Raw genomic sequence first — 12,465 nt, 5'->3', positions numbered from 1 at the left:
TTTTCTCGTCGCTTTTTAAAACTACTGGGAAATGTTAACTTTTGACCCTCCAAAGTACCAACTAGATTCACTTTCCTATCAGAAAAGTTACTGTTGAAGTAAATCCAAGCACTTTTATTGTCATAAAAGGTGATGACAAACACACATCGTTGTAAAATCAATACATTCATCGCTTCGCTCAGAATCTAAAATATAAATGTGGTTTTCCATGATGAGCTATTTAGAAATAATTATTAAATAATAAAGCTCAACATAATATTTTCACAATAGACCAATATTTATGACTGACATCATTTAGTGAATTTTTTTTTTCCGTATGGTTATTAAACCTATTAGGTAGGGGAGCATGGATCTAGATGATACACTTGGTATTTTTGTATTTTACACAAAACTGGTGCAGTAAAATAATTATTATTAATTATTAATTTTTATTAGCTACACAAGTAATGATTGATATAACTATGATAACTAGTAAAAAAAAAAGATAATTTATTTTTTGTTTAAAACTTCTTTAGATTAAATATTGTGTCGATAAAAGATAATATTTATATGATATAAAATATTATTAACTATTGTATTATTGACTCTTTGTACTTATACCTTTTTTAAATGATTTAAACAGTTCTTCATCCATAACATCTGACTCTGGTACAAGGTTACCTAATAAATAGTTACAATTAAAATTATCCTTACTGGAGCAAAAAAAGTCTCTTTTTATCTTTTTATCTATACACTCTGAACTGGACGCTTATAACAAATTAGTCATAAAACTGAAATATTTATAATTTATTAGGTACCGCTAAGTTTACTAGAAATAAATCAAACTAAGGTGATTGAATTTAATTGATTTATTTTTCTATTACCCTGTTGTGATTTAATCACATAGGCAATTTGCTTCGTTATTACTCCGAGACCCTATCTCATTTCTTATGCAATTTTTGCAGTTTATTAACTAATAACCATACCCCCTTAGCCTCAAATAATTGTATGATGGAAATTTATTTATATACTTAATGATGACATTTTTATCACTCAAACAAATTATTTCATATCGTAAATCCATAGGTATTTTAAGTTTTATATAGCATGAAAAATGAATAACTTTGCTACCTACCTACTAAATTAGTATTATACAAAACGTTTTTACTAAATTGTATTTCTTATTTATTGTGGTATTTTGTATAATATATATATATCGCATTAAAATATTTTTCACATCATAATTTATTGTTTTCATTTAATTTTAATATACTTTATTTATAGGTAGGTACATAGATTATACAATATTATAATATTTCATGTTATAATTATCATAATAATTACTAATTAGTATCTTATTACTGTTCTTAAGCACATTATCGATTTTTTATGAATAAAATAAATAATATTTTACAATTATATAATCTTACCATTTGAATTTTTTTGTGCATTATTCCAACAATCAACAAAATTAGAATATGGTTTAAAAACCATTGGAAAATCTAAAAATGATAAAAATTTTAGGAAATTATATATTTTTCAATCTATTTATTCTATATCTACTCCGTTTTCTGGGAGAATGTGGTTACTACGTGGCACGACAGGAGCCGAGGAATTGTGATTTGGGTACCCCGCCAGGCGCCGGCCACCATCCAGATTGCGGGAAACGACACATTCTCTCGGAGTATACCTACATAATATTAAATATGGTTTCGAGAAACAAAAATACCGAGTCTTACATATTTACGTTAGGTATTTAAAATAATATTTAAATTAATCAATTCTATGAATTGTAATATAAAATATATTTTCCACAGTATATACCTATATTTAGATATAAGACACAGAATAATTAATAACGACGGACCATGATACATGATGTGAGACGATGCAATAATACATATACATAATATGCATTAGGTATATACATACATATTCCTTATGTACACACACATAGCACATGCAACCATAGGCGGTCCCAGGATTTTACTTCAGGTGCAGTATAGATGGCTATTTTTTTTATGTTAGGGGTATTGGGAACAATGTTTGGCAAGTTCCTTATAAAAAGGAATTTGTTCCGTTTCTTGTTTCTTAAAAAAAAAAAGAATTGGTTCCTTTGTCGTTCCTTTGGAAATGAACGAGTTCCTTTTTTAGTTCCAAATAAAATAAAAATTTTTATTTAATCATTAATGTTTTTTTTCATATGCATACTTCTTCAATTTTAATTCTAATATATACAAGTATAGGTACATATTTTATAATTCTATTTTCAGATTTTCTTCAAAATTAAATTGTTGGCCAACGTATGTCGATTATCTTAACGTCGATACTCGATAACGATCACTAATTAGCAATATACATTATACACATAAAAAAAATATATCTTAATTTCAAGTATTTACATACTTATCTGTGTAAAATGTAAATTATTGAAACTAGAAAGGAACGAACAATTTTGTTATTTTTCCTTGAAAAAAACACTAGTTCATTTTCTTGTTCTTATTTTATAAAAAGGAATTCGTTCCAGGAATCCGTTCCTTTTGGAACTCGTTCCTTCCAAACACTGATCGGGAGTGTGTACGAAGTTAGATTTACTGTGTCTCAATGAACCATAATTTACTTTAGACTATTATATATAATTGTTGAAATTAGTAAACTAGTAATTTACTTTCCTCCGAACTTGGTTTTTCTTGATATGATAATTATAGATGTGATCATGACTATACATAAATACCGCTGTTAGCCTAGAGTTTTCCTCCCCTTAATCCTGGCTTGATCATCAGAACTACGAGCTAAAAACTATCCAAAGTTGGGTAAATTACTTTCGATAAGAAACTCAATTGCGTTACTCATTACATTAAATATTTTTATTTAAATTACATTCGCGTTAACAGACATTATTTCTATCACGTTATGTTACTTTTTCGTTCAAAAAGTAATGTATAACGAATAGTTACTTTTTCAAAATTTAATGACAAATTCAGTCGATAACGAATATAATAAGTAGTTTGTATACTATTTATTATTATATATAAATTGTATAGTAGTATATGTAAGACATTTAGACATTGATTATGTAGGTACACTATATTGATAATGGATGAATGTAATACGCATGAATAAAATGCATAAAATTCCTTATACTCCTCACTCCACCTCACTCCTTATTTACTAAACCATAGAATAAAGAGTGTATTTACTGTTATCGCTTTATAGTATAGTTATAGTATTATCATAACTTCATATTATTATTATTATTAGATCGTAAGCATAATTATCTATTTAGTATATAAGTATAGTATTAAGTGTTCAGTAACTTAAATTACATTTATGTAATTTTAAATTGTAATTAATAATATAATGCCTATATATTATTATATTAAGTACCTATAGATATATTACATTATATTATTATATTATTGGGCTATAGGTAATAATTAAAATATCTTACATTTTGTTAACCGGTTAAATTCTTCACTAGTCATCATATGTAGCACTAAAATAATAAACAAATCAACTGTCACAAAATATTCCGCAAGATATGTACCTATATTTTTTATAATTTATAGAAATTGTAATTTAAATATAAATATTTAACAATAGTTATAGTATGCTAAATTGAGTAAAATAAGAGCTCCTAGCGCGGCATGCCAACACTGTCGGAGTGACTCAGACTCTGCAGAGCACACACTATTTGCGTGCCCATACTAGAGCGGCCACCGGGAACCCGAATCGGTCACCAGCCGAGAGCAACGGACCTCTCGGAGCTTCTGCGTGGGTCTGACTTCGACGTCCTCCCTCCGGACCCTGAAGAAAAAGACATTTTGCTGGCCAACGCCGACGAAGCTTTCCGGCTATTCTACAAAATGGTAGAGGACATCCTTTCATTGAAGAAAACCGAAGAAAGAGCAAGGCAGGCGGCCGGAAGATGAGCTCGATCACTGGACTCGGACAACCGATCCTCGGTCCGTCAGACGGCTGGCCGCCGCACCGAAGTCGAAGGACGCGCACCAGCAAGGCGAGATGCCAGTATAGCACCGGTAAAGCACCTGCCTGGCGGACACATATAGTCTACCAGGTCGCGGGGTCATAAGCTTTAGAATATGTAATTGATAACTATAGTTGATTTTGTCAATAAACGATGGGGGCCGGGGAGCTGTATTGCAAATCGCGGTTCTCTCCCCGGTCCTCGATAATACGGGGAAAAAAAAATTTAGTAAAATAGGCATAGTATTATCAAGGCTGGGCAAGTTAATGATTTTTTTTAACTCAGTTAAGTTAAGTTAATATGCACCAATAACAAAAAGTTAAAAGTTAAAAGTTAATTTAACTATAGGTTAACTCAGTTAAGTTAAAAGTTAATACACACTTTTTGTTAACTTTTTATTAAGTTAAAATAAAGTTGATTTGTTTATACAACGCTAGCGTACTTAATTTTTTTCCAACCCATAAAATTAAAAACAAAATAAATTAACTTAACTTACTTCTTAAAATGAAAAATTAACTCGTTAATTTTACGTTAATTAAGAAATAAATGTAGTAAGTTAACAGTTAAGTTAATGAAAAGCCAAAAGTAACTAGTTAAGTTAAAAAGTTAAAATTAAATTAACTTTTTAACTCGTTTTTAATGCCCAGCCTTGAGTATCATTACATTTGTATAAACATAATATTAATACATATTAATATATTAATTTAACTTTATATTTATTATAATAATATATAGTTTAATTGAAATAGCTTACAGAAATTCTGAACTTTATTTTGTAGTTCTAGATATGGTTTTGATCTTTCAATAACTGTTCAAAAAACATTCAAAATATGCATATTATTACAATTTACATTAATAATTTAATATAAAATGCATAAGTAAAAAAAAAATATAATATTAATTAATATTGATGAAGAAATAAATGCGACTAGATTATTGTGTTAGTACTGCAATAAGTATGATTTAATTAATTTTTTTGTTATTGCTTTTGTCGGTGTCCGGGTGGTAATACCAAGCCAGACTCGCGCTAATAATGTTTGTTACATTTATAATTGACACAAAAACTACAATATTACGTTAACGCTTACTAAAACTTACTCGTACAAAAACTGGTATAAATTAACTAGTAGTAGCTCATCTGGTTTCTTATGTGGGCATAACTGACAGTTTAAAAAGGTGGTCTCAAGCTCAAACTACCAACAGGCTATGTATTTATACATCTAAAGTTCACGGGGTAAACATTTATTTTTCGTTTATCTTCATTAATAATCCAAAGTAAACAAAATAATTGAGTACAATATTTATTAATTCTATTGGTTATAATAATTATTATAGTATTTTAATATAACTGTATTACTAGGTATTACAAAGATATACCTACATATTGTTTTTTTGTTTAATAATTATATATATTTCTTTCACATTGAAAGAGTTAATTGGCCCCTTTAATTGTTTGAAACCCTTGGTGGCTGATTTAAATAAACCATGAATAAAATGTATACCATTATTAATAATCTATTTCATTATGCTCAAACATTTTTCTTAGGATTTTCTAATACAGTCTAATTGATATGAATATATGAAAGAGATTGCTTATCTTAGCACTGTAACAATATTATTGCTCGGTAATCAATATTTTTTTTTAATTTTATGTTAATAGTTAAATGATTGTAAAATGTTTCACTACAGAATAAAATGTAGAGCGGAAATAGTTTTTTTTTCAAACCGATAGTAATAATCAAACAAAAATGATAAAATCTAATCTAGTCATTTGGGGGCAAACGCAGGTTTGGTTGCGGTGTTTGTTCAACCCTCCCGAAATATCAGCAAAAATAGTAAAAATAAATTGCTTGACCTACAATGACTTATAAACAGTTAACATTTTTCCAAACAATACAATGACTTGTATAAAGGGTCGCAAAACGTTCCTTCCATTATTTTTTACCATGTTTATACGAGTAACGAGCAAACAAGCAATCTATATTTTACAACATGTTTATAACTTTTAATTATGTAGAATATAGGTGTAGGTAATATAGACTATAGTATGTGAATTAGTAAGCATTACTTTCTGAAACTATTTCGTTTCCCACGCATAATTTGTATTTAGCATCTAGATAGTTGACGCGTTGAAGTTCTTTGTATACTAGAACATAAATTATTACATTTTTCGTTATATTATTTAAATTTCATTATACGTAAAAACAATTAAATTATGATTTTGCTTATGTTTAATATTGTTAAGTTTAATATCATTCCATAAAATATCAATGAGATAATAAAATAAACACTACCACATTATACATTTAATGATTAATATATTCACATACGTACCTTTTGTAATCCTATATGAATATCTTAGTTCAAACACATCGGGATAAACTGAAAAAAAAAATAATAATTTGAATAATTACTGTCAATTTTGTTTTTTTCCAATGTGTAAATAGTGCTTTTAATAATTTATTGAATAATTCAATATCTTAAATAGTGAAGTCACAATTATACATGGGTATTGAAATTATAGAAAAAGATCATTTCAAATATTCTTATCACAAATTTAATATGCAATTTTTAATTTCTTAAGTCTTAATAGTAATACTCTTAATAGACTATATAGTAAATTATATCTTAAGTTGCAACTTCATTAAATAAATCTATATGTTTTGCTACATAAAGCAATATTACCTAAGAATTATCTTCTAATAAACACAGTTGTATTGAAGATAAAACAGAACACTAATACACATTCATCAATATTGCAATTTTGATAATTTACCTATCTATAGAAAATTTGAAATAATTGAAAACTACAAAATGGTCAATACTTTTGAGGGTGGGGGGGGGGGGGGGGGGGGGGAGTGGCAAAATTTTTGACCGGCCCAAAATAAAACTGAAAAAAAAAAACAGCTCGCTAACAATTACATAACATTACATTACAATTGCATTTTTGAATGCAAGGGGAATTCCCCCCTTGCCCCCTCCACCAAATGACGCCACTGCTCTCAGTAATAAGTGTTATAAAAATACCTACATATAGTATTGTGTTTATAATGTTGTATACAATATTTTCAGAGTATGACATATTAAATTAAAACAATAAACTATCGGCCGTATATTATTTGCGCATCGTCTGTAACCTGTACCAAAATATCATACATCGTTTGCGCATCAGCCAATTATCATTTGTGCATTGTATATTTATCTGCACCAAATTACCGTACATCATATGCGCATCAACATGCTGAACAATATAGAAAGGAATAAAAAATCAATTTTGTTTGAAAATTCAATGATTGTCATATATCATAAAATGTAATAAATTTATGCAAACAATTAAAAATAAATTGCGTTAATTCAATTAAATTGTAATTAAATTATAAATGTACATAGGTATATAATATTATATTATATAGATAATGAATAATACCTATATTATGATTTTCTAAGTTTAAAAATAATAGTGATACATAGCAATGTAGGTGATGTATATAATATTATATATTGGATATTTTATTGGTTATAATTTAGTTTCTGGGTTATTAAAGTTTATTGTGTTATACAAAAAATAATAGATTTCAAAGATATACCAGATACCTATGAGGTTCTATGATGATTTTAAAAGTTTTAGTTATTACAATATTAATATTTATCTATTAAAATTTAATAATTTGTAAAAATCGTTCGAGTATAAAAATTACAAGATTGATTAATTATAGATATTATATCTTTATATTATTTTAAAACTTTTAATCTTTTTGACTATTATCAAAAATACTTATGAAAACAAAATGTTTCCATAACTCGTAAACCACACGATCAAATTTCGATGTACATACATCAAAATTTTAAACAAATTGACACAGAACACTTTTTAAATGGTATACATTTTTAAAAAGTATTTTAAGTTCTATAAGTTTAAATCGAAAAATCATACTTTTAATAAATGTATTATATATAAAAGGATAATAGCTGTTGGGAGTGGACATGCATTGTGAATCACTCTATATATAGTAGGGGTTGAAAATCAAATACAAAATTAGATGTGATATATCTTACGTCCTTTTAAAAAACAAAATACATCATATGGGATGGGGTCTAAATCTGAAAAAAAAATATAACATTTAATGATTAATTCGTATTATATTTGGTACGAATAACTCAACCGACTATCAATTTATAGGTAAATCTAAAATACCAAATCTGATTCCGATATAACAAGCAAGTATAACAAATATAAAATATACATTTTATTGTCCTTCGACATAGTATATGTTGTACTACTGTCTACTGTGCTTAAAAGTTTCATTAATAGTTTATAAAAAAAAAAATGTATACTTTGTCTACGGATGTCTTGGGAGTGACTTAAGTATAAACGTGAGCATTTATATGTGAAAATCCGTCGCGCATGTGATACATCAACATTTAACACGTATATGCATTCGTTTAAGTTACTCTCTTAAAACTAATGGTTGAATGGCAGATTATGACGCAGTCAGACATAGTGAAAAAAAATAAGCCTATATTATGTTGACTATTATTATTATTGTCAAAACCAAAGTAAGCTCACGACCCGGTACACCCACGCTCAAATTTACTATTATTTTATATTCATCATATTATTGAGCCTATAAACACATTTACCAAGAGAATCCATTTTTGATTTATGTTGTTTGTAGTTTTCATCTGGCAGTGGAAAGTTGGCTGAAAAACAGAATTAATGTACGAAGTCAAGTTTAATATAAACTACAGTAAATAGTGCTAAATACTATAATTTATTTAAAATGAAAATTATACCGTAATGTAATGGTAGTTTTGAAAAAAAACTCCTGATTATTATTGTATACAAAGCAACAAATTAAGTTTAAAATAGTAATAACAATGATCATTAATTGTTATATAAGCATAGGCGTGCGCAGACATTTGTAGCAGGATGGGCTAAGTCAATAAAGATTAAGAAACCTGAACTCCGATGGCAGAAACAGTTAAAATGTTACATACATTAATTTACCTACTCATAATCACCCACTATTTAAGGCATATATCATTCATATGATAAAAAACAGATACATATTTTTTAAAAATTAAATAAAAAATATTTTAATTATTGTGAACACAGTTTTAAATTTTAAATAAATACAATTTAACAATCTGTAATGGTAATATGTTATCAATTTTATTTTTAAAAACATTTAATTTATTATTATTTGTTATTATTGAGTATCAAATATCAATGTTATTTTTCACCTACATATTTAATGTTTTATGATTGAAAAAAAAATCAAAAATCGTGATGTTTAGATCATATATTACTAGTATACAAATTTCGGTAGGTCTCGTAGGGTGGGCCACGGCCCACCCGGCCCCTCCTGTGCGCACTCTTATGTATGTAAGTACTAATATCTACAGATAACTAATAACAGTTTTATTACAAAATATATAAAACTATTTTATAAAAAGTATACAGAACTTAGATAAACTTACAGCATGTATACATATACAGTATCTTTCGAAATATTCAAATATTGTAAATAAGCATAAGTTCGAAAAGAATTTTGATAAAATCATAAAAATGTTTTTTGTTCAATTTGAAAACTTTAAAGAATGGGCTTGTCTAGTATTTGCAGTAAGCCCACACAATTAGATAATCATGGATATGTATTATGAGCTGTGTATTTTGAAACATCTAAATTAGATCAGTGTTTCGTCAATAAATACCGTCTAACTACATATCTGGCCAGTGAACTTATAAGTTATAACTTATTCAAAATAACTATCAATACCAATTACAATTTTACAACCAAGCTAGATAAAATATATATGGATGAATACTGTACCTTTTCTAATTGCCATAAATTCCTCCTTTGTGAACATATCTAAAAATATTATTCACTATATTGTATTAAACATAATTGGAAAATCAATGTTTAAAAAAATGAGGATACACAAAAATTAAATGAACAATGATTGATTCATTAAAGTTTTGTCAACTCTTTTTTGAAAGATATTATGTACAATGTACATCTATACTCATAATTAAAATACCTAGTATTTACCCTAACTCTAAATAGTAATAGTTAATTGTAACATTTTTTTTTTTTTTTTTGTTAATACATGTTTTTTAATAATATATTATAGTTATAGTTTGTATGAGTATTTACTTTGCTCTAAATAACATTTTAATATCGTACCTTTATTTTCCATCCGTTTCCGATAAGTTACGTAAGAAAACTCAAATAGTTTTGGGAACTCTGCCAACAAATATTTTTACATTATTAGTTCTAAACATATTGTTATTACGATTTTTATTTTTATTATTATTTTTTATTTAGATTTCAAATTAATGTTAACTTAGGAGCCATAAAACAAAAACCAGGGAACTCGCTTTGCTTTTGCTGTACACTTATTGGATTATTCTATATAATTAATATATGATTGAATTCATAAATTAAATATGATAGTTATTAATAATATTGCTATCTAATAATAAAGAATATTTTTGTTGTTTATTTATATTACTATCGTATTATTATAAAAGTATTTTCATAAAAAAAAATATCTTTGGCACGGGCAACGGTGGGTGGGACAACTAGTATTATACATATCCCAGGCTTGAGAATATAAAATTTCTCATAAGTAGTTCGTTTCCTAGACCCTAGTCTATAATTTCTAGTTCTCTATATATCCGTCATTCTATTCTCAAAACTGATACATTCCTGTCATATAAAATAATTATGTAATCTCCAGAAATTTTTAAAATTATTTTAAATAAATAAAATAAAAAATGAAATAAATATATTTATTATAACCATAAGCACGAGTAATTACTAAAAAATATGTATTGAGCAAGACTTACTGTTTTTGTACTCAGTGAATTCATTTCTAGACAGCTTCAGGGCATCTAAATAAAATTAATAAAATTAATATCATTTAATTACTTGATCAAATTGATAAAAGTTGTATTTACACTTTGGGGAAATGGTAAGGTACAATATCATTCAAATTTACTATTAAAATATACTAGAAGTTATAAAATTAAATGTATTAGCTTATATACAGTCGTATAGTTTATACTATTACATTTTATAATACCAAACTAAGATTTTTGACCTAGAGATATTTAGTTAACATTTTAGTTCTAATTTTTTTTTTTTTTTGTTTATTTAAAATATTTTTATAATAAATAAAGAAATATATCTATTCTACTCTTTTAATTAATAGCCTTTAATTAATCCATTTATCTATTGTACATTTAAATTTATTAAGTAACTTGTAGTAATTTTGGATTTTTATAAACTAATTAATATAGTAATAATATTCATCGCCTTGATTACAATGAAATCATTTAAACAATGTTTCCATAAAAAACAACATTTAACAGTACACTAAAATAATAAATGAATATCGGGCATGCGTATAGCTAATAATGTTGTAATAAAAAAAAAACAGAAATTATAACAAAATAATAACCTTTCTCCGTTATATTTATTAACGCTTACCTATAACACCTCGAAGGTCATTTGCTTCTTTGCCATATTTTAGCTCTTTGGTGTTAAAGTAAAACAAACACAATTAAAAATATTTATATTTTCAATTAAAAATTACGCAAAACTATTAAATATTAGTAGAATGTTGATATTTTTCAATTTAAATATTGACAAAAATTCTAGATTTGAAATCAAATACCTAGAACAAATTAAACTTTTGATAGATAAACTTGATTTTTTAAACAAATTCGGGGTGTTGCTTGCTCCCTTTTCTTGAAGAAAATGTAAAATATCAAAATAAAAATAAATGGAAATAAAAATATATTACATTATTATTCTAGGTATTTCAATAGTTCTTCGAATACAAAATATTACTCCGTACAGATTTTATCATAATATGCGTGGATGAACTACCCTGACTTGATCATGATAGACAAAATTTGCTACAACATACAAATTATATCAATGGTTTGAGAAACATAATATGACGCATTGATATTGGTACCTACTTTGTTATTTATTATTGTCAGAATGTTTATCGGGCTTAAATCATTCGCGGTCACACTTACCTCTAATCGCACATGCCCACAACGTCTCTTATTTGTCACCTACTTCCTATACGGTTTTGGTCTAAACCAGTGATTCCCATCCTTTTTTTTTACTTAACTACCTTTTTAGATTTTCAAAAATCTCACACCGCCTCCACACGGATTTTTATATACTAAATTCTTAAATCTTATACAACTAAACGCTCCCCTCAAAATTAAAAAAGCCCATAAGGTGGTTGTTCCGGCGAGGAAATAATTTTGAGTGGACTGTAGTTATTGATATATTCAATGTAGAATAAGCATTATAATTTATAACGAGGTACTGCGACCATTAATAGCTAATATAATATTTTACACTAAGTATGGTTCGTAATATATGACGTGTACGAAAGAATTAATCTAAGCTGCGCAAGTCTGCCTTGGGTGGGTCTTGCCACAGTATAGCTGTGTAGAACTCGTATTTATA

At 26.9% G+C, this 12,465-nt stretch overlaps 1 protein-coding gene across 1 annotated transcript in view; it reads right to left on the bottom strand.

Moving 5' to 3' along the window:
- LOC132951160 (uncharacterized) overlaps positions 1-12,465 on the bottom strand; it is a 162,157-nt gene that overhangs the window by 51,329 nt on the left and 98,363 nt on the right. Inside the window, exons 74-85 of the mRNA XM_061022906.1 lie at positions 11,464-11,508; positions 10,821-10,865; positions 10,156-10,215; positions 9,802-9,840; positions 8,609-8,668; positions 8,024-8,068; positions 6,302-6,349; positions 6,036-6,113; positions 4,722-4,775; positions 3,431-3,475; positions 1,410-1,481; positions 601-660 (exon numbers count right to left, since the gene is read on the bottom strand). Of these exons, the coding sequence (XP_060878889.1) occupies positions 601-660; positions 1,410-1,481; positions 3,431-3,475; positions 4,722-4,775; positions 6,036-6,113; positions 6,302-6,349; positions 8,024-8,068; positions 8,609-8,668; positions 9,802-9,840; positions 10,156-10,215; positions 10,821-10,865; positions 11,464-11,508 (651 nt within the window). The remainder of the gene's footprint in view (positions 1-600; positions 661-1,409; positions 1,482-3,430; positions 3,476-4,721; positions 4,776-6,035; positions 6,114-6,301; positions 6,350-8,023; positions 8,069-8,608; positions 8,669-9,801; positions 9,841-10,155; positions 10,216-10,820; positions 10,866-11,463; positions 11,509-12,465) is intronic.

Source organism: Metopolophium dirhodum, chromosome 8, assembly GCF_019925205.1.
Source record: "Metopolophium dirhodum isolate CAU chromosome 8, ASM1992520v1, whole genome shotgun sequence".
NCBI lineage: Eukaryota > Metazoa > Arthropoda > Insecta > Hemiptera > Aphididae > Metopolophium > Metopolophium dirhodum.
This window is presented reverse-complemented; position numbering and strand designations above follow the sequence as displayed.